Source organism: Octopus sinensis, linkage group LG23, assembly GCF_006345805.1.
Source record: "Octopus sinensis linkage group LG23, ASM634580v1, whole genome shotgun sequence".
NCBI lineage: Eukaryota > Metazoa > Mollusca > Cephalopoda > Octopoda > Octopodidae > Octopus > Octopus sinensis.
The window spans coordinates 30,056,937-30,082,130 of record NC_043019.1 but is presented as its reverse complement, the minus strand read 5'-3'; the positions used below and the strand labels follow the sequence as shown (position 1 = coordinate 30,082,130).

Genomic DNA, 25,194 nt, shown 5'->3' with positions numbered 1-25,194 from the left:
TCAATATATATATATATTATATATAATATAATATATATTTTATACATATATATGATATATATATGTATATATGTATGTAAGTATGAAATATATTATATATATATATATATATATATATATATATATATATATTATATATATATATATATATTTTATACATATATATATTATATATATGTATATGTTTTTGTTTTTGTGTCTTCGCTTCTCATTGTGTTCAATGTTTTATGTCCTATACTCATATATGCATGTATATATACATATATATATGTAGGTATGTACATATATGTATGTATATATGCATATATTCGTATATTATTTATATCATTATATATCATATATCGTAAATGAAATATATATATATATATATATATATATATATATATACGTACATGCACACACATATGTTTATATACATATATCTCTTTATCTAATCTTTCTATGACATTGAATTGAATTGGCTTTGTGACAATGATTATAAAGAAGCTAGTCAATAGGAACGAATCCATGGAGTTAGGTTAGGTTCTCTTATTGTCCACTTTAAATCTTTCTCTGTTATATGGAAATATGATTGCATTTCATCATGCATATTGGGTGTCTCTGCTGCCTTACCACATCTTTCTCTCTCTCGCTCTCTTGCTCTCTTTTTTTTTTTTTTTGTACTCATAGCTATAACTAATATGCATAGCTGTGTTGTAGAAGCAGTCGTATAATTTTTATACACCAAGTGATGGTGATGGTGATGCTTCTGCTGATCGTGAATGCAAAAGCAATAAGAAGATGATGATGATGATGGTGATTAGGTGATGATGATGTGATGATGACAATGATGATGATATGATGAAAATGATGCTGCTGCTGCTGCTGACGATGATGATGATGACAATGATGATGATGATGATGATGATGATGATGATGATAATGCAATGATGATCATGACAGTGACAATGATGATGATGACAATGATGACTGATGATGGAAGTCTCCGAGCTGGCAGAATCGTTAGCAAGCCGGGTGAAATGCTTAGTGGTATTTCGTCTGCCGCTATGTTCTGAGTTCAAATTCCGCCGAGGTCGACTTTGCCTTTCATCCCTTCAGGATCGATAAATTGAGTACCAGTCATGCACTGGGATCGATGTAATCGACTTAATCCCTTTGTCTGTCCTTGTTTGTCCCCTCTATGTTTAGCCCCTTGTGGGCAATAAATAAAAAAGAAACATTAGCATACTGGGTGAAATGCTAAGCAGTATTTCGTCTGTCACTACGTTCTGAGTTCAAATTCCGCCGAGGTCGACTTTGCCTTTCATCCTTTCAGGGTCGATAAATTAAGTACCAGTTACACACTGGGATCGATGTAATCGACTTAATTCCTTTGTCTGTCCTTGTTTGTCTCCCTCAGTGTGTAGCCCCTTGTGGGCAATAAAGAAATATATGAAATATGATGACTGATGATGATGGTGATGTTGATGATGGTGATGAAGAGGATGCTGATGATGATGAATGAGATGACTACTATGACTACAAACACAACAACAAATAACAATGGTGATGGAGGCAATCACAATGACAACAATGAAGATGGTGATGTAGATGATGGAGGTAGTGATGGAGACGTTGATTATAACAAAAACAATAGTTTGAAGATAATAATAATAATAATAATAATAATAATAATAATAATGATGACGGTTACACATTTATATCACCGTGATCATCATGACCGACCAGGCTATCAGATGTTGCTACACATCGCTGGTCACAATGCGCTTTCGCATTGTTTTAGCCTTCAAATGACGCACCACCCGCCAGCTAAGTAGAAGAAAGAGTGAGAGAAAGCTGTGGTGAAAGAGTACAGCAGGGATCGCCACCACTCCCTGCCAGGGCCTCGTGGAACTTTAGGTGTTTTCGCTTAATAAACACTCACAACACCCAGTCCGGTATCGAAACTACGATCCTACGACCGCAAGGCCACTGCCCTAACCACTCAGCCATTGTGCCTCCACACATTTATATAGACTGCAGTAACTATTCTATGTAAATCAGTGGCTCTCAACCAAGATTTCAATGATGTAATTGTTTATTTTTAGAATGATATTGTAAAGTAGGTGTAGAAGGCCAGATTTGGATACTTTGAACATAAAACAGGAAGAATATATTGGCTGGCTATGACCAGTTTAAATGCTAGAGGGTTAAATATGACATGACTTAGATCTGAACTCTGGAGTACATGTGATTGTTATGGTTTTTATCTCATATTCTTTATTCTCTGCCATCAAATCAATGACCAATCCCTGGTGACTTACCTGACAAGCACTTTATGCATGTCAATGAATTTTTAGAAGAACGAAAAAAAATTTTTTTTTCCTATTGTTTTCCTTCAGGTATTCTTTACAAGACATCCTGTCAGCTAAACACAGACAACTTTACTTTGTCACACCTGTCTGATACAGTCATAAAGTAAAGGATCAGAACAGCTTCTCTATATCAAGTTACTCAATGCTCCAACAATTCTCCCACCCCACTAAAATGAACTCATAATTTATCTTACTGACCTTGCTCTCATTCTCTTTCATTTACTAAAGCCATTTTCTCATATAGTGTTTTAGATATGAAATAAAGCAACTGTCTGTGATAGCATCACTTAATATACCATTCAAAATACAGCTCTGATCCACTGAGAGCATCATCAAACACAGAAGACAGGCCCAGCAGTATTGATGTCCCATAGACTCCCCAATGGCATTATTATTCACTAGAGTGTTCAATAATTAAAATAAGAGAAAACATTGCAAATAGATACAAAAGAATTGGAAAGTTGTGTCTATAACTGGTTTTAGATTTGACATTTGTTCAGACTTGACATTTGTTAAGATCAAAGTATATAAAGATTTTATATTGTATCCTGTAGAGTTTGGGTATTTTTTCTTTTGGTTTCGCTTTATAGCTTAGTCAGAGGAAGAAAGCCAGTGCCCATGACCTTTATACAGGGTCTCTGAGAACGATAAGGAGGGGGACAATGGAACAAGATGTTAATGACCTCACACTAGAGACTGGCTTTGAATAATTACAATAAAATAAACACCACCAACATTAGTCAAGGGTCGGTTGGTGGTGTCAAACTGGATGATGGATTAAGTTTAAAGAACTTACAACTCAATAAAGCTGAAGAAATTAAATAAAAAATTAATATCTATATTTTTTATTCTTGTCAATAAAACAAGTAATTTTGTTAGCAAATTTTAATAGTTTTTTTTTTCCTATAAATGTTCCGACTACTTTCTTCAGAAAGTATTAGGAACAAGACGGTTGTTAAGAAGCTTACTTCACAATCAGATAATTCTAAGCTTAACTCTTTTACATTCAGATTATTCTGTCAAATGTGATGCTTGTTTATTCACACCTGTTTTAAACTCATCTTGCACTGTCTCGTAGCTTCAAGATTTTGATGAAGCGATTGTGTATTTTTAGGATGAAATAGTAGGATAGGTGTGAGAGACCAAATCTAGCCTGTTTGAACATGTCTGATCAGTGGGAAATATTGCCTTGTTTGGAAACAGTCTATGTAGGTGTTGGCAGCAGGAAAGGTATCTGGTTATAGAAAAGTCCACTTCAATAAAATCCATCTGACCCATACAAGCATGGTAAAGTGGACAGTATGATGATGATGATGATGGTGGTGGTGGTGGTGGTGGTGGTGGTGGTGATGGTGATGATGATGATGATGATGATGATGGTTCCTAGTCATTATTTCCTTCTATGCTGAGAGTGAGAATAAAGAATTTTTCTTTTTACTTCTCAAAAGAGGAAGTATTGAAGTTCATTCACATGCTGTGAGTAGAACATAAATTTGAGGATTTTGAGACAGTCTCTTCATCTGCGAAAGAAAATATTTTCGTCTCGCACAAACAATCAATCCTGAAATATCACGTTCTTCTTCCCTTTACAGCAGGGATTCTCCACCATTCTTTTTTTTTCGTTTTAATCTATGGACCCCTTTGATGACTATTTTATTCTGGTGAACTCCTGTAGCTGTTTGATGTTTAAAAACTAGTTTCATAGACACTTCTTTCAAAATTCCTATTTTGTTTTTCACAGATTCATTTGCGTAGGTTTGCAATATCCTTCACTGAGAAAACATGTTTCAGAGACTGAAAACGTATTGAACTAGCAGTATCGTCCAGCATTGCTCAGGTTTGTTTCGACCCTTTAGAATTGGAATTTTTGAAAAGTAAAAATCTTGCATTATGTAGCTTGTTATTCTCTTTAAGTGAACATTTTTCTGGTTGAAATACACCATAAAAAATTGATGTCCGATTTGAATTTTATCTTCTACAGAAAGAAGAGCAAGCCTTCTTCTATCATACTCTCAATTTTGGTCAACTTGTGCTGCAGGGTCTCGGAGGAGATATTGTTAGTTGAAGGCTACCAAACCTGCCACACACAGACAATCAGCTTTATATATATACTAGCAGTATCGCCCGGCGTTGCTCAGGTTTGTTTCGACCCTTTAGAATTGGAATTTTTGAAAAGTAAAAATTTTGCATTATGTAGCTTGTTATTCTCTTTAAGTGAACATTTTTCTGGTTGAAATACACCGAAAAATGGCGACACTGCAGTAAAAAAAATCGTAAAAAATAGGGATTTTCATAGAAAAAAAAGCACCTTTTTGATGTAAATAATTTTTGGTCTTAACATGGTCCGATTTGAATTTTACCTTCTACAGAATGAAGAGCAAACCTTCTTCTATCATACTCTCAATTTTGGTCAACTTGTGCTGCAGGGTCTCGGAGGAGATAGTGTTAGTTGAAGGCTACCAAACCTGCCACACACAGACAACTTCAGCTTTATATATATAGATTAGAGAAAGAAACCTGGCTGTTTCTTGCAATAAATACACCTAACAGCAAAATTTATTCATAAATCCTTAAAATACTTCTGTAGAGCTCAAATTTACTATTTTGCTTGCATGGAGCCCCAAAGATCTGATATGGACCCTCAGGAGTCATATGGTCCCTGGGTGACAACTCCTGCTCTACAGAATATGAACTTATCCAAGCATACACACTCAGAACTGGAAAAAGCTGCTCTTCCTAAAAGGAATCCCAGCCTAAACATCTTTCATTTTTTACTTGTTTCAGTCATTAGACTTTGGCCATGCTGGGGCAGTACCTTGAAGAATTTTAGCAAATCAGTCCCAGCTCTTGTTCTTTTAAAGCCTAGTACTTATTTTATTGGTCCCTTTTGCCAAGCTACTAACTTACAGGGACACACCAACACCAATTGTCAAGTGGCAGTGGAGGACAAACACATACACCAACACACATACACACACTTAACTACAAGAGATGGGCTAGTACTACTGATGAGCTTTAATTTCAAGCAAAATTGACATGCCAATTTAATACCTTCGCTTTGCTATGGGCAGTTAACTCCCCTATTAGTCATAGACTTGTGCTGTTTGTGGCTATAAGGGTCTTTGACTCTTATTTCTAGCAATGTAGGTGATACAATGAACCCTCATTCACTATTAATGACAACTGAAGTCTTCTTTTTTAGTTTTATATTGCATCTAGCCACCTTTATTAATTTATATATATAGGGAGAGTTTATGAAAAAAACAAAAGACGAAGACAGGTGGTGTACAAAACAAACAGATGTATTAGTATAATGCTCAGGAATAGAAACAGTCTTTTATGTTTCGAGCCTACACTCTTCTACAGAAAGGGACTCAGAAAAAAGGAGAGAAAAAAATGTGTGTAGTGGCTAACGATCTATCATGGCAACTATATATATATATATATATATATATATATATATATATATATATATATATATATATCATCATCATCATCATCATCGTTTAACGTCCGCTTTCCATGCTAGCATGGGTTGGACGGTTCAACTGGGGTCTGGCAAGCCCGAAGGCTGCACCAGGCCAGTCAGATATGGCAGTGTTTCTACAGCTGGATGCCCTTCCTAACGCCAACCACTCCGAGAGTGTAGTGGGTGATTTTATGTGCCACCGACACAGGTGCCAGACGAGGCTGGCAGACGGCCACGCTCGGATGGTGTTTTTTATGTGCCACCGACACAGGTGCCAGACGAGGCTGGCTGACGGCCACGCTCAGATGGTGTTTGTTACGTGCCCTCAGCACGGAGGCCAGTCGTTGCGGTACTGGCTACGGTCACGTTCGGATGGTTTTCTTATGTGCCACCGGCACTGGTACCACAAGGATACAAATTCCGTTGATGTTCATCTATTGATTTGGTTCGATTTGATTTGATTTGATTCGATTTGATTCGATTCGATTCGATTCTCACTTGCCTCAACAAGTCTTCACAAGTGTCACAAGAAGGAAGGTATGCACAGGTGGACTGACTACGTCCCAGGTAGGGGCCACGGATTATGGCTTCACTAGTCTTGCCGGGTCTTCTCACGCACAGCATACTTCCATAGGTCACGGTCTCTAGTCATTTCCATGGTGAGACCTAACGTCCGAAGGTCGTGCTTCACCACCTCGTCCCAGGTTTTCCTGGGTCTACCTCTTCCACGGATTCCCTCAACTGCTAGGGATTGGCACTTTCTCACACACCTATCTTCATCCATTCTCGCCACATGACCATACCAGCGCAATCGTCTCTCTTGCACACAACAACTGATGCTTCTTAGGTACAACATTTCTCTCAAGGTACTAACGCTCTGTCGAGTAAGTACACTGATATTACACATCCATCGGAGCATACTGGCTTCGTTCCTCACGAGCTTACGCATGTCCTCAGCAGTCACGGCCCATGTTTCACTGCCATGTAGCATAGCTGTTCGTACACATGCATCATACAGTCTGCCTATATACAGTCTGCCTAATATATATTATTACAAATTTTACTATTTTACTACAAATAGTCTTTTACTACAAGCCTCAGGCCAACCAAAGCCTTGTGAGTGGATTGTAGTGAATTGTGAAAGTCTTGTAGTAAAAGACATATGTCCAAGGTACCACACAGACAGACTGAACCTAGAACCATGTGGTTGGAAAGCAAGCTTCTTACTCTACAACCACACCTGCACCTATTAGTTGAATTAATTATTTTGGAGGATTTTCTTTTCTCTTTGAACACATTTTCCTAAAAGCATTGAAAAGTGAGGGTTAATAACTAGATTCACCATTTTGAAGCGATGACAAAATTGATAAGAATTTTGGCTTCTTAAGTGTATGAAAAAGCTTTCCTTAAAAGTGCAGCAAATTCTTTCCAATGGTCTTTTATTTTGTAAATCATGAATGATTGATCAGTTTATCAATGATATTTTGGTTAAAGGTTGTGTACGTATATTGAATACAACACCAAGACTTCTGGCTTCGTGGGAAATAGAAAAATTGATACCATCAAAGTAAATACATACTATAATAAATTCATCATCTTTTCTTTTTCACTTTAAGAAGGATTTATGTTGTCGCGACTGCCACCACCAAAACCATCACTACCACCACACCACCACTGTTAATGTCATCATCATCATATCAGATATTTTGGCATTGGTTTTGAGAAACTTAATCATCCATTTTTTTTTTTTATTAGACAAGAGCTAGACATTCTATTTTGATGTTGCTGTTAAATCTCAGGTCAGACCTGATCAAGTTAACCTATGATAAAAGTCATTCCTATCTTTTATTTTTATTTTTTTGTAGTGTTATTTATTTAGACTACATTATCACCCAATGTATTCTTCTTTTTAAGATAGCACACTGCAATTTCAGTGAGAGTTGGCCACTAATTCTAACAAAGGATTTTTTTGTTGTTATCCTCTTGATTAAAAGTATCTCTCTCTATATAAACGGCAGTTTGTCTGTCTGCGTGTCTGTGTGTCTGTTAGGTTGTACCCTCACCCTGACCACGGCTTTCAACCGATTCTGATGAAACTTGACACACCCATAGCCCAATGTCATAATTCAAAACTAACGCAGCGAAAATTTTGAAAAGTTCCCCAGTTCTGAAAAAAATCGATAAATTCGACATGGGGTCGAGATTCAGAAACACAAACCACAGACTGTCAAGGGGACGCAACTCGACCTTTTTAACTCTCAAAAAAATTTACCATAAATTTTTTTCCATTTTTTGCTATTTTTTGGCTATAACTCTCTAAAAATGCTTTATAGTTATTTCCCTTACAAACCCGAGCAACGCCGGGCGATACTGCTAGTTCCATAATAATCCTGTCTTTTCTCGTATATCAATGACTATGTTGGCCAATGTATTCTTCCATCTTTAACCCTTTAGCATTTAAACTAGCTATATTTTCTATATTATCTTTTCTCTTTGCATTCATGCGAGGTCGTCGCCAATGCCGCTAGACTGGCACTGGTGCAGGTGGCACGTAAAAAGCACCATTTGAGCGTGGCCATTGCCAGTACCACCAAACTGGCCCTCGTGCTGGTGGCACGTAAAAGCACCCACTGCACTCTCGGAGTGGTTGGCGTTAGGAAGGGCATCCAGCCGTAGAAACTCTGCCAGATCAGATTGGAGTCTGGTTCACCAGACCTCAGTCAAATCGTCCAACCCATCCTAGCATGGAAAGCGGACATTAAATGAAAATGATGATTTTCTGCCTTACACTATTAAAGTAATGCATTAACCATTAAGCAAAATAAGTTCATGCTTAGGGCAATAAGGGAAGGTGGGACACCAAAGAAATGGTAAATGGTGTACAATACAAAAGAAATCACTTCAGATTTATTTGCTAGAATAAACATTATTGAGTGTGCCTTTCCAAATGTAGACATTGCCTTTTGTATATATATATTTAATATTAATAGTCACAAATTGCTCAGCTGAGCATTCATTTTCTTAGTTGAAGTATATTAGAAATCCCGTCAGCACAATCATGTAACAAGGCAAGCTGGATGTCTTATCTCTACTAAGTATAGAAGCAGATGTATTGCCTAAGACTAATTTTGAGGATCTAATCAAAAGCTTTGTAATTAAAAAAAGTAAGAGAAAACTTTTCAAATATAAAGGTGTATGAGTGATTGTGTGGTAAGTAGCTATAGGTGTAGGAGTGGCTGTGTGGTTCCAGGTTCAGTCCCACTGCGTGGCACCTTGGGCAAGTGTCTTCTACTATAGCCTCGGGCCAACCAAAGCCTTGTGAGTGGATTTGTTAGACGGAAATTGAAAGAAGACAGTCATATAAATGTATACATGTATGTGCATGTGTGTATATATTTGTGTGTCTGTGTTTGCCCCCACCCCCACCCCCATCGCCTGACAACCTATGCTGGCGTGTTTACGTCCCCGTAACCTTAGCGGTTCAGCAAAAGAGACTGATAGAATAAGTACTAGGCTTACAAAGAATAAGTCCTGGGGTCAATTTGCTCAACTAAAGGCGGTGCTCCAGCATAGCCATAGTCACATGACTGAAACAAGTAAATGCATAAAAGAGTAAATAAGCATTCCATTTGAGAGTAGTCGGAATGCTAAAAGATTAATTGCTACTTTTTTTTGCCTTTAAATTTCTTTAACCCTTTAGTGTTCAGATTATTCAATCAAACATAATGCTTATTGATTCCCATTGATTTGAATTAATCATGCATTATCTCATATCTTCAAGATCTTGATGGTGTAATTACTTAATGTAGAATAACATTGTAGGGTAGGTGTGAGAGCCTGGATCTGGTCAGTTTGAACATAAAACAGATTAACTATTTTGGCCGGATATGGCCGGTTTAAATACGAAAGGGTTAAACCTCACTGTTTTTGTCTCAAAATCTCTTTGACATTATCTTTAAATCTTTCTGTCTTTTAAATCACTTTAAATCCCTTTAACTACCTGTTTAAATCCTCCTGTTCAGTATTTTTTATAAGGGTTTGCTCTGGAGAAAGAGACAGGGATTGTGTCCACAGCTGTCGTGGGTTCCTTGACATTAGTTGATGTTGCTCTTGAGCAGCAGGTAAAAAAAAAACATAGCCTGGGAGAGCATTTTAGAGGGTAGTCATATCCTGGGAAAGAAGGACGAATACAAGGACTTCCTAAAGAAATATACTCTTTTACTCTCTCTTTTACTTGTCTCAGTCATTTGACTGTGGCCATGCTGGAGCACCGCTTTTAGTCGAGCAAATCGACCCCGGGACTTATTCTTTGTAAGCCCAGTACTTATTCTATCGGTCTTTTTTGCCAAACTGCTAAGTGACGGGGATGTAAACACACCAGCATCGGTTATCAAGCAATGCTAGGGGGACAAACACAGACACACAAACACGCACACACATACATATATATATATATACATATATACGACAGGCTTCTTTCAGTTTCCGTCTACCAAATCCACTCACAAGGCATTGGTTGGCCCGGGGCTATAGCAGAAGACACTTGCCCAAGATGCCACACAGTGGGACTGAACCCGGAACCATGTGGTTGGTTAGCAAGCTACTTACCACACAGCCACTCCTGCATACACATGCATACATATGTACACACACACACAGACACAAACACTTTTACTGAAGCTACTGACCTTCCAGTGCATGTGAGCTATTTCTAAACATTCACACATCTAACTGGAGGTTAGAATATGTTAAATCAACAACTCGCAGCATATTTATAAAAGGCAAAATTAAGAACTCTAAATAAGCAATAACACACACACACAAAATATCACATGAATGAAATCCTAGAAGATATAAAATAAAAATCAATAAATATATTGAATATTTATATTATGATTATCTGAAAAAAAACCATATGCCCCTTATGAGTAACCTTCAATGCAAGAAAATTGACAGATTGAAAGAGGGAAATTCAAATACATTTACATTAACCCTTTTGATACCAACCCGGCTGAAACCTGCTCTGGCTCTGTAGTACAAATGTCTTGTTTTCATAAGTTTTGAATTAAAATCTTCCACCAAACCTTAGTCACAATTAATGTTCCTAACACTAGATTAATGATAACTAAGTTATTTTACTAAATTCTTTCTTATATTTAAAATAGTTGAGAGAAAAACAGAGGCTCTCAAAATAAATACAGTATAAGGAAAGGGTTAAAACAGAATATTATTAACCCATTTGTTGCAGCCATTAGATATATCCATTCAAAATTTCATTACCCTTTACTTTGGGAAGTTGTTTTATATACCAGTCTATCTTTTGGTGAGGAATGTCATGCTTGAAACTATTTTTTGGTTGATGTATCTCTTTTTTGTTTTTTTCTTTTCTTTTGTTCTTTTTTTCTTTTTACTTGTTTCAGTCATTAGACTGTGGCCATGCTGAGGCACCACCTCGAAGAATTTTTAGTCAAATGAATCAACCCCAGGATTTAATCTTTTGCTAAGCCTGCTACTTATTCTATTGGTCTCTTTTGCTGAACTGTTAAGTTACAGGGACGTAAACACACCAACACCAATTGTCAAATGATGGTGGGAGACAAACACACACACAAACACACACACACACACATAACCTACACACACACACATAAACCTACACACACACACATATGACGGGCTTCTTCTAGTTTCCATCTACCAAATCCTCTCACAAGGCTTTGGTTGGCCTGAGGCTATTGCAGAAGACGTTTGCCCAAGGTGCCACATAGTGGGACTGAACCCAGAAAGCATGCGGTAACGCACCTCTATGTCAAATTTATTGAGGTAATATGACCTGCAGAAAATACCAATTGTATTTTTTTGTTGATATTTAACATCATCACTGGAATATCCAGGAAATTTTATTTCACAGTGAACAGGTTAAGGGACTTTATCAAACATGTGATCAAAGACATTCCAGCCATGGCTGTCCTACTTCTTTCAAGACACCCTGAATTCAGGACCATACTATCCAATGTCTCCTATTTTTATTTTAACCCTTTTACTGTCAATAGCAGATATCTCCACCCAAAATTTAATTATCCTTAACTGCAGAAATCAGTTTTATATATCATTCTATCTTTTTCTGAGGAATGTCATATTTGAAACTATTTTTTGTTGTGATGTCATGTCTATTGAGGAATGTGACTTAGAGGAAATACCAATTCTAACTTTTTGTGAGTATTTAACATCATTACTGGAATAACCATGGAATTTAATTTCATAGTTAAGAGTTAACTCTTTCATTACTGTATTTATTTTGAGATGCACTGTATTTCTTTCAATTACTTTAAATATAACAAAGAATTTAGTAAAATAACTTAGTTATCATTCAGCTGGTGTTAAGAGCATAAATTGTGACTACGGTTTGGTGGAAGATTTTAATTCAAAACTTATGAAAACAAGACATTTGTACTCAGAGCCAGAGCCAGTTTCAGCTGGGTTGGTAACGAAAGGGTGCAACCAAGAGAATACCCTCCATCAGGCATTTGCCATATTCTAAACGCCTTACTTCCCTGGGCATGGATACATTGAAACTCCGACGTCTGGCAGCTGACTTGGCAGACACCCATAAAATTATTAACTATCTTACAAACAATAACTGTGAGCATCTTTTCAAATTCCATCTGTCTAACACCCATGGACATGTTTACAAAGTCAGAAAACAGCACAGCTCCCATGACTTTTGGAAACATTTTTTCATGCTAAGAGTTGCTGAAGTATGGAACAAACTGCCGGCATCAGTTGTTAGTTGTCAGAGCACTGCATCCTTCAAAACTTCCATGATAATATTATTATTATTATTATTATTATTATTATTAAGATGAAATGCTTATAGAGGTTTTATTCATTACATTGGATGCTTAACTTGAAGGTTAGATGTATTCAAATGCAAACACTTATTTATTACATATGATACAAGTAAATAGAAAAGAGAAAACAAATTAAAAGAGAAAAATGTAGTTCCAAAGCTCCAAGTCAACACATTTCCAGTTAGTAGCAAATTGTATTTTTACAACTAAAAAATAAAACACACAAAGCAACTTTGTTACTGAAATGTTAGGGTAGGGGGTATTTTAAGGAAGAGACAGGCAGAAAAGACAGGCAGATTTACAAAGAAAATGGGATTTAAAAACAACAAGATTTGAAATTAAAGACAGTGGGATGCAAAAACAAGGACAGGAGATTTTAAAAGTAAAAATGGAAGAAATTTAAAAGCAAAGGCCCTTTAGCACTCATATTACTTCAAATGTAATGCTTACTTTTCATATTGTTTTAAATTAATCTTGCATTAGCTTATAGCTTAAAGATTTCAATGATGTGATTGTTTATTTTTATAATGACATTGTATGATAGGTGTAAGAGGCCAGATTTGGTCAGGGAAAACTGTTTGAACATAAAACAGGTAGAACATTTGGGATAGGTATGGCTGGTTTAAATGCTTTAGGTTGAAGCAAAGACAAGGAATTTAAAGTGATGATAGGGCAAAATTTGAAGGCAAAGACAGGGGAATCTAAAGACAAAGACATTTAAAGGGAAATACATGGAGATTTAAAGGGCCATACAGGAGAATTTAAGGACAGAAACAGAAAATTTAAAAGCAAAGTCAGGAAAACTTAGAATCAAAAACAGAAGAATTTAACGACAAAGAACAAGGAATTTTGAGGCAAAGTCATAGAAGATTTAATGGAAAATACAAAGAAAAGTCAAGGAGATTTAAAGTTAAAGTTCACTCCAACCGGATTTGAACCCGGAATACAGAGACTCAAAATCAAATTGTGCAAAGCACATAACAATAACCAGCAACACTCTACACCATCTGCCAACACATTACAATTGTGTGGCAATTGTTTTATGATAAAGAAGTAACAAAGGAACTTGCTAAATGCTTGCATCAAGAGGTGATCTGTTCAAATATACAAAGAGATTAGAATTAACAATAATATCTGCTGCTTCACACACACACACACACACACACACACACACACACACACACACACACACACACACACACACACATACACATACACACACACACACACACACACACATACAAAGGATTCCTATACTCCTTTCAGAATAAATATATCTGGTCAACAGAAAGAAATACTTAAGGAATGAAACAAAGAGTGTACAAACAAATATGTCCATTAGAGAGAAAAAAAAAAAATAAGGACAAGTAGAGTGAGATGAGAGAACAATGATGATGAGTTAGGTGGTTGATGATAGAGAGAGGGGGAGGGAGAGAGTAAGTGAGAGAAAAAGGGTAAGTGAATGAGAGAGAGAGGGGGTGAGTGAATGAGAGAGAGGAAATGAGAGAAAAAGGGTAAGTGAATGAGAGAAAGAGAGAGAGGATGAGTGGATGAGAGAGAGAGGAAATGAAAGAAAAAGGGTAAGTGAATGAGAGAGAAAGAGAGAGAGAGAGGATGAGTGGATGAGAGAGAGAGGAAATGAAAGAAAAAGGGTAAGTGAATGAGAGAGAAAGAGAGAGAGGATGAGCGGATGAGAGAGAGAGAGAGTAAATGAGAGAAAAAGGGTAAGTGAATGAGAGTGTGAGAGAGAGAGGGTGAGTGAATGAAAGAGAGAGTAAATGAGAGAAAAAAGGTAAGTGAATGAGAGAGAGAGGGTGAGTGAATGAGAGAGAAAGTAAATGAGAGAAAAAAGGTAAGTGAATGAGAGCGAGAGAGGATGAGTGAACGAGAGAGGAAATGAGAGAAAAGGATAAGTGAATGAGAGAGGGTGAGTGAATGAGAGAGAGTAAATGAAGGGAAAAAGAGTAAGTGAATGAGAGAGAGGGGATGAGTGAATGAGAGCTGGTGAATGAGCTGTTGATGAAGAAGAATGGAATCAGAGGAATGGTGACCATAGAGGTGAGAGAGAAGGGAGACGGTTGTGATGGATGTGGAAATTGACCACTCCAGTCAGAACTTGGAAGGATAATTAATAGATTAGAAATACTGGAATGGCCAACACTGCCAATGCCGCCACCACAACATTGACCACCACCACTATCTTCGTCGTCATCATCATCATCATCTTCACCACCAACAACAACAACAACGTCGTCGTCGTCGTCGTCGTCGTCGTCGTTGTCGTCGTCATCATCATCATCATCATTACCTGCTACCACCACCACCACAACATTTACCACCACCACTATCGTCATAGTCGTCGTCGTCGTCATCATCATCATCTTCACCACCACCAACAACATCATCATCATCATCGTCATCGTCATCATCATCATCATTACTTGCTACCACCACCGTCACAACATTTACCACCACCACTATCATCACCACCACCACCAACTACAACAACAACATTACCACCACCAGATCCACCGACAACAACAACAACAACAATGCCGCCACCACTGATGACACTACCACCACCACCATCATCATCATTGTCATCATCATTGTTTAACATCCAGTTTCTATGTTGACATGAGTTGGATGGTTTCACAGGAACCAAGAAGACAGTGAACTGTAAACAAGCTCCAGTGTCTACTTTGCTATGGTCTCCATAGTTGTGCATCTTTCCTAATGCCAACCACTAGATGCTTTTTTTTTCTGCGGCACCAACACCAGTGTGCTCACCAAGTAACTCACAAGACAAGATCCTTTGACTGAGGGATGTTGTACTCATGATCTCAAGATCACAGTTTCAATTCCCAGACCAGGCAAGACATTATGTTCTTGAGCAAAACACTTCATCTCATGCTGTTCCAGTCCATTTCGTTATAAATGAGCAACCTTGTAATGGATCGGTGTCCTGATCAGAGAAAATGGTACAGTCACTTGTATACCATGGAAACTGTGTAGCCAGCTCCATTTGTCCTAAGATTTTGTAATACATACATACATAATTATTATGGCTGCCCCCTTGTTATTGAGTATGGCCATTGCACGAAGCTTAACTGGTACTGTGATCGAATGTGACTTTTTAGCCCAGCTAAAGATCTACAATGTCTTGTACAGAATAGGCAACTAAAACTTTTACCGGCAATAGCCGGCTGTAGTTGTAACTGGGCTTCATGTACCTTTGCATGTCGTTTAAGTCCTCCTGCCAAATTACACTCTCTTCTACATGCCCGACAGATATGATTAGTATGGTGCGTTACACCACCACTAGTGGATCACAATCATGAGGTAGTGAGTTCAAATCCCAGACTGGGTTATGTTCTTGAGCAAGACACTTTATTTTATGTTGCTCCAGTTCACTCATCTGTAAAAATGAGTTACAACATCACTGGTGCCAAGCTGTATCAGCCTTTGCCTTTCCCTTGGATAACATCACTGCATGGAGAAAGGAGTCTGGTATGCATGGGCACCTGCTGGTCTTCTATAAACAACTTTTCCCAGACTTGTGCCTCGGAGGGGAACTTTCTAGGTGCAATCCCATAGTCATTCATGACCAAATGGGGTCTTTTTTTTTAATGCCCACACACATAAATATATGAGGTCTGATTAAATAGTATCGGACCTGATGTTATATAAAGAAAACTACAACTCATATCAATTCAACACCTAATCCCATTGGAAGTTGACCCCTTCTCAAGCCACACATTTTATCCAGTGTCAATTCCATTGACAGAAGCATTCCTAGAAGTTCCTTTTTCGGGATAGTTAACAACTGCCTCGCTGCATTCTCTTGCATTTCTTTGATGTCTTGAAACCTTGTTCCTTTCAAGTGAGATTTGATTCTTGCCTTGGTTTCAGGATCATAGCCACAACACCCATGATTTGTAACCTGTTATGACCATTTTCAAAAAGTTTTCATTCTTCCTCAATACTATCAAGAAGATCCTGTGCAGCTGAAACTCAGTCTCCTTTTTGAGACGACTACACTCTACACACTTCACTTCCAAGCACTGCTATAAACAACAGAAGTGAGCAAAAGCATTATAACTTAGTGTACATGCAAGACAAGAGTTGCCAGTCTATGCTAAGTGGCTTCACTCTGTGTACTTCGGCTCTCATACAATAACAACAGTCCTGATACTTTTTGATCAAATCATGTATACATCTGCACACACATACATATGTAGACCCATACATATATATGCACACAGACACACACACACATCTACACATGCACACACATGCACACACACATACAAGCTACAGGCAATATGAGAACAAGAAACATTGATACTGAAGAAGGAGAAGAAGAAAGACATATCTGGTTGTATAGAAAAACCACATCTGTGTTCTGAGAATGACTTGATAGAATATAGAAACTGATTGTTGCATATAGTTTAATAATAGACAGAGCTGGTGGGAAACTAAAGTGTCTATAACAATGACCATTATGGCATCATTTTTATTACTGGCAGAAATAATTAAGAGATTTTTAATATCTGAGAAACAGCTTATTTTATCTTACACAAAAAACAGTGTGATAGATTATGATATTGATAGGTACTACTACTACTACTACTACTACTACTACTACTAATAATAATAATAATAATAATAATAATAATAATATAATAATAATAATGATAATGATAATGATAATGACTGCCCTGATGCAGTACCAGACAGTGGCTCTCGTGGCTTCTGATCTAAACTGATTGGAAGTATTATCATGTACATTGTTTTGTCTTGGTATAAAAGATGGGCGACAGCAAATATTCTGCTCATTACCACAGATTTACTTGTCAGTTGTTTGACCTTAACCAGTTGAGCATGTCCCTTAGTGGCTACAGATATGTGCATCTCTGATCATGAGCAGAAGTAGTGGGGGAGTATCATAGCCATGTGTTGAGAGGGATTCTTTGGGGTTTGAATAATTCACCTCTGGAAACATGGGTGTTTCGTTCAACATCCTTAAACAACCCTTATTCAGGGACCTTTTGAGTCGGATGGGTTACTCGACCAGAAGAAAATTCTACCTGGGCCCCACCTGCAAGGTCATGTGCTGTTTATCTTGATATGAGATCACTATGTTGCACACATATGGTTGTGATGCATGTGCCTAGTGTACCCTTATCAGACGGGTAATCATAATGGGTATACTGGGCTTCGTATATTTTACCACAGTGTCACTTTGATGGCATGCACTGCTCTCTCACTCAATAATAATAATAATAATAATGATAATGATAATGATAATAATAATAATAATAATAATAATAATAATAATAATAATAATTGCCCTGATGCAATAACAGGCTCTCATGGCTTCTGATCTTAAGTGATTGGCAGTGTTAACATGTTCACATTTTGTCTTGGTATAAAAGATGGGCTACAGCAAATATTCTGCTCAGCACTACAGATTTGCTTGTCAGTAGCTTGACTTTAACCAGTTGAGCATGTCCCTTAGTGGTTGATAATATGGGCATCTCTGATCACAAGCAAAATGTGACAATCATAGTGGGTGCATTGGGCATGATAAAAATAAATATTCAGACAAATACGTAAGAAAAACATCAGGACTTACAAATATATATAACATACAGAAAATTGCACTACTGGGCACTGCACACATCCTACGCAAAACACTTTTAATACAGTAACCATAAGAGCATCACAACAAACCACAGCACATACCCAAGACACACAGGGCTGCGCTCGATAGTGAAGTGAAAGCACAATATAAAAATAAAACTACTGAATAATAAGAAGAAGAAGAATGATTCAGTGCGACCATGAGATAGAGAATAGGAAGCCAGACATAGTCTTAATTGAGAAATAAACAGACTATGTTGGATCATAGATATAGCATGCCCAGCTGACAACAAAGTATGCGATAAGGAAGAAAGAAAAGTCGATAGATATGACAGGTTAGCTTGGGAGGCTAAGCTGTTGTGGTCAATGAAAAACGTGGTAGTAGTAGTACCAATAATTGTTGGAGCCCTGGGAACAGTGAGTAAAAATCTTGAGAAGTACATGGAACAAATAGGGGCTGCAATAAGGGTGGAGCACTTGCAGAAAACAGCGCTATTTGGAACTGCTCAAATACTCCGGTAGGTGCTCGAAAAATAAAGGGTGTTACTTTAGTTCACCGGTAGTGAACAGGTGACACTGTAGTACATCTTCAGTGTTAGAAGCTGTGCAAAGGCAATAATAATAATAATAATAATAATAATAATAATAATAATAATAATATTAATAATAATAATAATAATATAATAATAATAATACCTACTATATGCACAACACCTGAAATTTTGGGAATGGTATACTCTGTTACACCACCCTCAGTGCTCAACAGGTACATATTTTATCAACCCCAAAAGTATGAAAGGCAAAGCTGACCTCAATGGAATTTAACCCTTTAGTGTTCAGATTAATCTGTTAAATGTAATACTTTTTCACTCAAATTGTTTTGAATTACTCATACATTATCTTACAGTATTGTAGTTTCAATGGTGTGATAGTTTATTCTTAGAATGTCAATGTAGGTTAGGTGTGAGGGGCTGGATATGGCCAGTTTGAATGTAAAAAGTGTAGAATATTTGGGCCAGATATGGCCGGCTTAAATACCAAAGGGTTAAACTCAGGATGTAATTATTCTGCCAGCTTACCACCTTAATAAAAATAACGGACATAAAAGAGGATGTAAAAATCAGATCTAAAGGTTGAAACTGAGGTGTTAATCTGTACAGTATAAGAACAAACAGTTTGTACAATCTATGTGAAATGTCAGGTATCCGATGAGAATGTTGAATCAGGCTTGTGTAGACATTGTGATGCAAAAGATGAAGTATTAGTCACATCATGAGTGAATATGGTAAACTTGCACCAAGAGGATACAAACATAAGCAAAATAACACTGCATGCATTCTTCATCAGAAAATAGACAAAAAAAATATATGGCCAGAGCTGATGTTCAGTCCTACTGGGCAACACCTTGAGCAAGTGTTTTCTACTATAGCCCCACCCCACCAGGCCAACCAAAGCCTTGTGCATAGATTTGGTAGATAGGAACTGATAGATACACACACAAACACATACATAATACATATCTATATATATATATATACACACACACATATATATATATATGTATGTATATATATATTGAGGTTATAAGAGGTAATGGTGTCATTGAGACCCAAAGGTGTCAGGTAATGCTGGATAAGTGCTATAGACAGACCATAGTTAAGTTCCAGGTTCGGTGATTATGCGAATAAGGGGTTCAACGTTGGTCATATGTCAGCGTGTGTATATAAGAATTTTTTGCATAATGAGATAAAAAATCAAGGCTGTGTAGATATTAGAACATTTATAGATAGAAGGTATTACAGCTGTTGAGAGTGATGTGAAAGGAAAAGATGAGGAGAGAGGGGAGTTGAAGGACAAGAAAGAGTTTAATGAACCAAGATGCGGTGGAAGAGTAGAAGGGAAAACCATTCACAGTGACATGATGCCAAGTTCATAATGAAAGGTTATTCCCTTCATTTCTTTGAGAATGTGAATTCATGGTGTGTGTGGCAATGATGCACATTAATAAATGAATGATGGAATGACCTGTAGTGTTGAAGTATGTGGGAACAGGTTGGCCTGGCACATGTAGGAATATGTTTTGAATATGCACCTGAAAGCAACCAGCAAGGCATCAGCTTATTTTATCAATGTAAAGGGTGCTGCAAAGTTTGCGTATGATGCAATATATAAGATTAGACCGTGTACATCAGAAATTCTGAGTAATATGATATTGCATCTTAGACCCAGTGATGATTGTAGTATTGTTTATGTAGAGGCAGATATTGCATCATTGGCAAGTGCCTGGTTGTGTGAGTCTGAATGCTGTGCAACTTTGTACCAGGAGATTTACAGAGCATTTATCTTTAGGAGATTTACATAGCATTTACATATCTTAATGTTTTGACATTAGACTGCCGCAGGAATGATTTACAAGACAGATTCTGCAAGCCAAGCCAACCAGCTGGAGACAGCTAGTGGGTAGGCCAAGATTGAGATGGATGGATAATGTCCATAATCTTAGTTGATAACGCTTGGGAATTTGGCTGGAAAGTTTAATAACGGTTGCTTCTGATGGTACTCTATGGAGGAGATGCCTGAGGACTCTATTCTCATGATCCTATCAGGAATAGTGGGCAGAGAAGATGGATGGATGGAGTGGGTGGGAGTAAAAAGAAATAAAGTGCCTTGCCCAAGAACACAATACACTCCAGAAAAGAAATTGAACCCAAGACTTTATTATGGAGGGCTCAGTTACCTAACTACCATGTCATATCAGTGAAGGTTTGTGGCTTAGTGATTAGTGTATTCAACTCATAATTGTAAGGTGCTGAGTTCGATTCCTGGTGGTTGTGTCTTTGAGCAAGATGCTTTATTTCACCTTGACCCAGTCCACTCAGCTGGCAAATAGGAGTTGTACCTGTATTTCGAAAGACCAGCCTTGTCATATTCTTTGTCACGCTGAATTTTTCTAAGAACTACATTAAGGGTATGCATGACTATGGAGTACTCAGCCACTTGCATATTAATTTCATGTGCAAGCTATTTTGCTGATCAACTCAACTGGAACATGTGTCATCGTGACTGACAGAATGTCAGTCAGTTGTGTCATGCCATCAAGTCACCAATGCCACTAGTCAGAGATGTTTAAACTGATTGTTAACCATGCCAATATCACCAATTGGAGATGGGCTGAGAAACTGTTATGAGCACTGTCCCTTCTTCTTTCATTATCTTATAAGGCAAGACAACCACAAAAAAACAACACTTTATCTAACTAATTCTGCTTAATATGCTGCAACAGCTCTCTGACTACGAAGATGCAGAAAATAAAAAATTAAATTATGAAGTAATTTTATAAATTTAATAAATAAATAAATATATAAATGAATAAATGAATTTAAACATCAGCGACAAAAATTAAAATTGTGCATAAACAGAATCCGATATTTTCTCAAAGCATAATTATTATTTTGCAATGAAGAAGTTATCTCACTTGGTGGTAGCAATTGTTAGAGAAGAAAATGGATGAGAGAGAGAGAGAGAAACAGAGACAGACAGACAGACAGGCAGACAGAAAGACAAAAATGGAGAAGGTGAGAGAGAAAGAGAGAGTTTAACCAACAGTAGCACACCGGCGCTATAATGCTTCTTTCTAAAAATATTGTTTACAAGATAAATGGAGGCTGCTCGTCATTGTCATCAGATGAAATTTAATCGAAGCAATTGAAATTATTAGGCTTGACTTAATTAAGTTTTCAACACGTGTATTTATATATGCTTTGTTTTCTAAATTGTAAGGCGGAGAGAGGGGGGGGAGGCGGTGGATTGATTAATTTGTGTTCTATTTCATTCAATGAGTTTTTGATCAGCTCATCATCATCATCACCATCACCATCACTACTACTACTACGACGACGACGACTACTACTACTACTACTACTACGACGACGACGACGACGACGACGACGACGACGACGACTACTACTACTACTACTACTACTATTATTATTATTATTATTAGTAGTAGTAGTAGTAGTAGTAGTAGTAGTAGTATTATTATTATTTTCAGTAGACTTATTATCGAGTGTTTTCATTGCACAACTGAGTGCAGTGCAGCATTGTGTATTATGTGATTTCTTTTTTTTTTTTTTGTTTCTTCTATTTTCCTATTGTATTCAAAGTACTCTATTTAATATGTGTGCAATGCATAGCAGTGCAATTCTCTGTAAGTCACATATATATATATATATATATATATATATATACACACACACATAAATACATATACAAATATATATATATATATATGTATGTATGCATGCATATATATATATCTTAAGTCTTGCAGTTTTGGTTATGTATTTGTCTCTGTTGTCTTTAATCATGCTCAAGGCACCAATTATTATTATTATTATTATTATATTATTATTATTATTGGAAGCAAGACGAGGTTTGGGGTGTGGGGGTTCTGCGGCAGCAGCTGCAGCGAAAAGAACAACAACAAAATCCATGAACAGGATCTACAACAACAACAACAACAAAAACACTAACGATAACAAAAAGCAACAACTGCAACAACTAACACAGCAACATACAGAAATACAAAAAAAAAAATTAACAACAACAACAACATCATCATCATCATCATCATCCTCATCATCATCATCATCATCATCATTATTATCATCATCATCATCATCCTCAACAACAACAACAGTGACCTGGGTAGTCTCCTGAATCAGAGAAAGATGACTTTGCAATTTCTTGCTGAACAACCTGCACAGATGATCTGTTTATGGTGATCAAATGTATGTGTTGTACTCTCTCCATCGAATCGACATTGCCTATGTCAATATTACTCAGTGTGTCGCATGTCTGATGCTGAAGTGATTGCAGAGCAATGTGAAATGAAGTGTTTTTGCTCGAGAACACAATGCACCACCCGGTCCGGGAATTGAAACCATAACCTCCCAATCATGAAAGCAACACCCTAACCACTAGGTCACATGTGCCTTCACCACAGCAACAGCCAACAGCTAACTCACACACCACAATTTTACTGTTGATCAGGACAACAATGAGTTAATGGAGCTTATCCAAAAAGCCAAAAGCATATGAACAAATGGGGCCGAAAAAAAAAATTAATTTCTTCCTTAGATTTAAAAGAAAAAAAAGGCAGACCTCTGATGCAGATAATACCAGCAGTCTATTGAGAATTTCTAAAAAAAGTTCCCGTGTGAGATGAAAAGTTTTATAAAGAATCATTAAATAAATATGCTAGAAGATGGACTTCTTGGGCATTCTTGAGACATTCCCAAAGCTCTGAAATACCAAGTTAAAACAAAGCAGGTGCCTTTTCCTACCTTTTCATAAGCCAACATGTTTTGTTTAAGAGTGGTATGAATAAATATACATAATTTAGGATTGGCATGGAAGCAGAAACACGAATTGAATGACCTCAGGGCGCTAAATTTAGGTGCAGTTGTTATCAGCAAGAACAGGATTTCTGAGAATCACTCACTCACTCACTCTCTGCAAGATCTATGTCTCTTTGGCCAACTACAAGATTGGCCCAGATGAAAAGGTATGGCACTTCTGTTTCAGAAATACACAAACCTAGAAATAAGCATGATCTTCCCTGACCAGGATGTTAAGATCAGTGGCCATAAATGTGAACAACTGTACTTAGTACTCTCAGACTGGTAGCTATTTATGCTCTGACGCAGGTTAGTGAGTCACGTTTCTTCAGATATTTAGAAGTTTCCTTAAGAACATTTTATCTTATAATGCTATTGGGTAACTGGAGTGTTAGAATACACAAGGACTGTGTGGGAATGAATTACTGGAGTGAGTTGTGTAAAATGTTTTGCAAACTTGCTCGGGCAGTTCTAAATATCAAACAGATATTGTTTATATTTCAAGAATACACTACATGGATTTGGACAAAATACAGAGTCATACCAGTCATGCTCAGAATTTTCATTCGGTTAAACAATAGAGATACTATAGAGATGAAAACATTTTATATATCAATTTATACAAGACAAATAAACAAGGTCTTAGATATTGGAAACTGTTTCTTGGCACTGAAATATTTCAAAGACTGGATTAGTGAATTAGTTAACAAGGATCAGTAGGTGGTGTTAGCTAATTAAAAAGGAAAATTAGAGAAGAATCTGTTAGGTTTAGTAAAAATGTAGGTAGGATTTAGAGAACAATAATAAATCAGCGAAGGAGTTAGGCAATTGAATACAAGAACCAAACAGAAAAGAGATTGCTTACGTCTTGCTTGCAGCAAGAATGGTCCATACCTACTTCCTCACAGTAAGATACAAAGGATGGATTTTTCATGCTAGGTAAGGTAGTCTGAAAAATGAGGGATCAAAAGTTATTTGATAGATGGTAGAGGTGCAGCATGTCAACAAAGTCACACTCTGATCAGCAGCAGGCGCCATCTATCTGATTCCAAGCAAATGGTATGCCATTTTTTTGTGACACTTTGCCAAACTGTTCATGAAGCGCAACAGAGTGGAGGTGGTGGACTTCAATGCCAGCCTAGACAGTCTTCTAAAACTCTCAGTCTACTGCTACCTTTTTCATCGACCACAACTGCTTAACTTCCCAAGCTAACCTGTCATATCTCTCGACTTTTTTTTCTTCCCTATCGCATACCTTGTTGTCAGCTGGGCATGCTCTATCTATGATTCAGCATAGTCTGTTTTCTTTTTAAATTAAGACTATGTCCGGCTTCCTATTCTCTATCTCATGGTAGCATTGAATCATAAAATCCCATTTTTGACAATGTCTTCAGGTTTGTGGCCATACCAATTTTTTGCTCTGTCAAGTCCCTACTTGTTGCAAAGTGTCCAATGGACAAGCCTGGCTATATTGT

General features: G+C 37.1%; 1 protein-coding gene across 7 annotated transcripts in view; it reads right to left on the bottom strand.

The window, feature by feature from the left end:
* Positions 1 to 25,194, bottom strand: part of LOC115223427 (TBC1 domain family member 2B) — a 295,916-nt gene that overhangs the window by 97,676 nt on the left and 173,046 nt on the right. For 6 of the 7 annotated variants that reach the window (XM_029793960.2, XM_029793959.2, XM_029793964.2 and 3 more), the window contains one exon: positions 24,585 to 24,668. The exons of the other annotated variant lie outside the window; for it this stretch is intronic. In XM_029793960.2, coding sequence (XP_029649820.1) covers positions 24,585 to 24,668 — 84 coding nt within the window. The remainder of the gene's footprint in view (positions 1 to 24,584; positions 24,669 to 25,194) is intronic. 7 annotated transcript variants of the gene reach the window in all.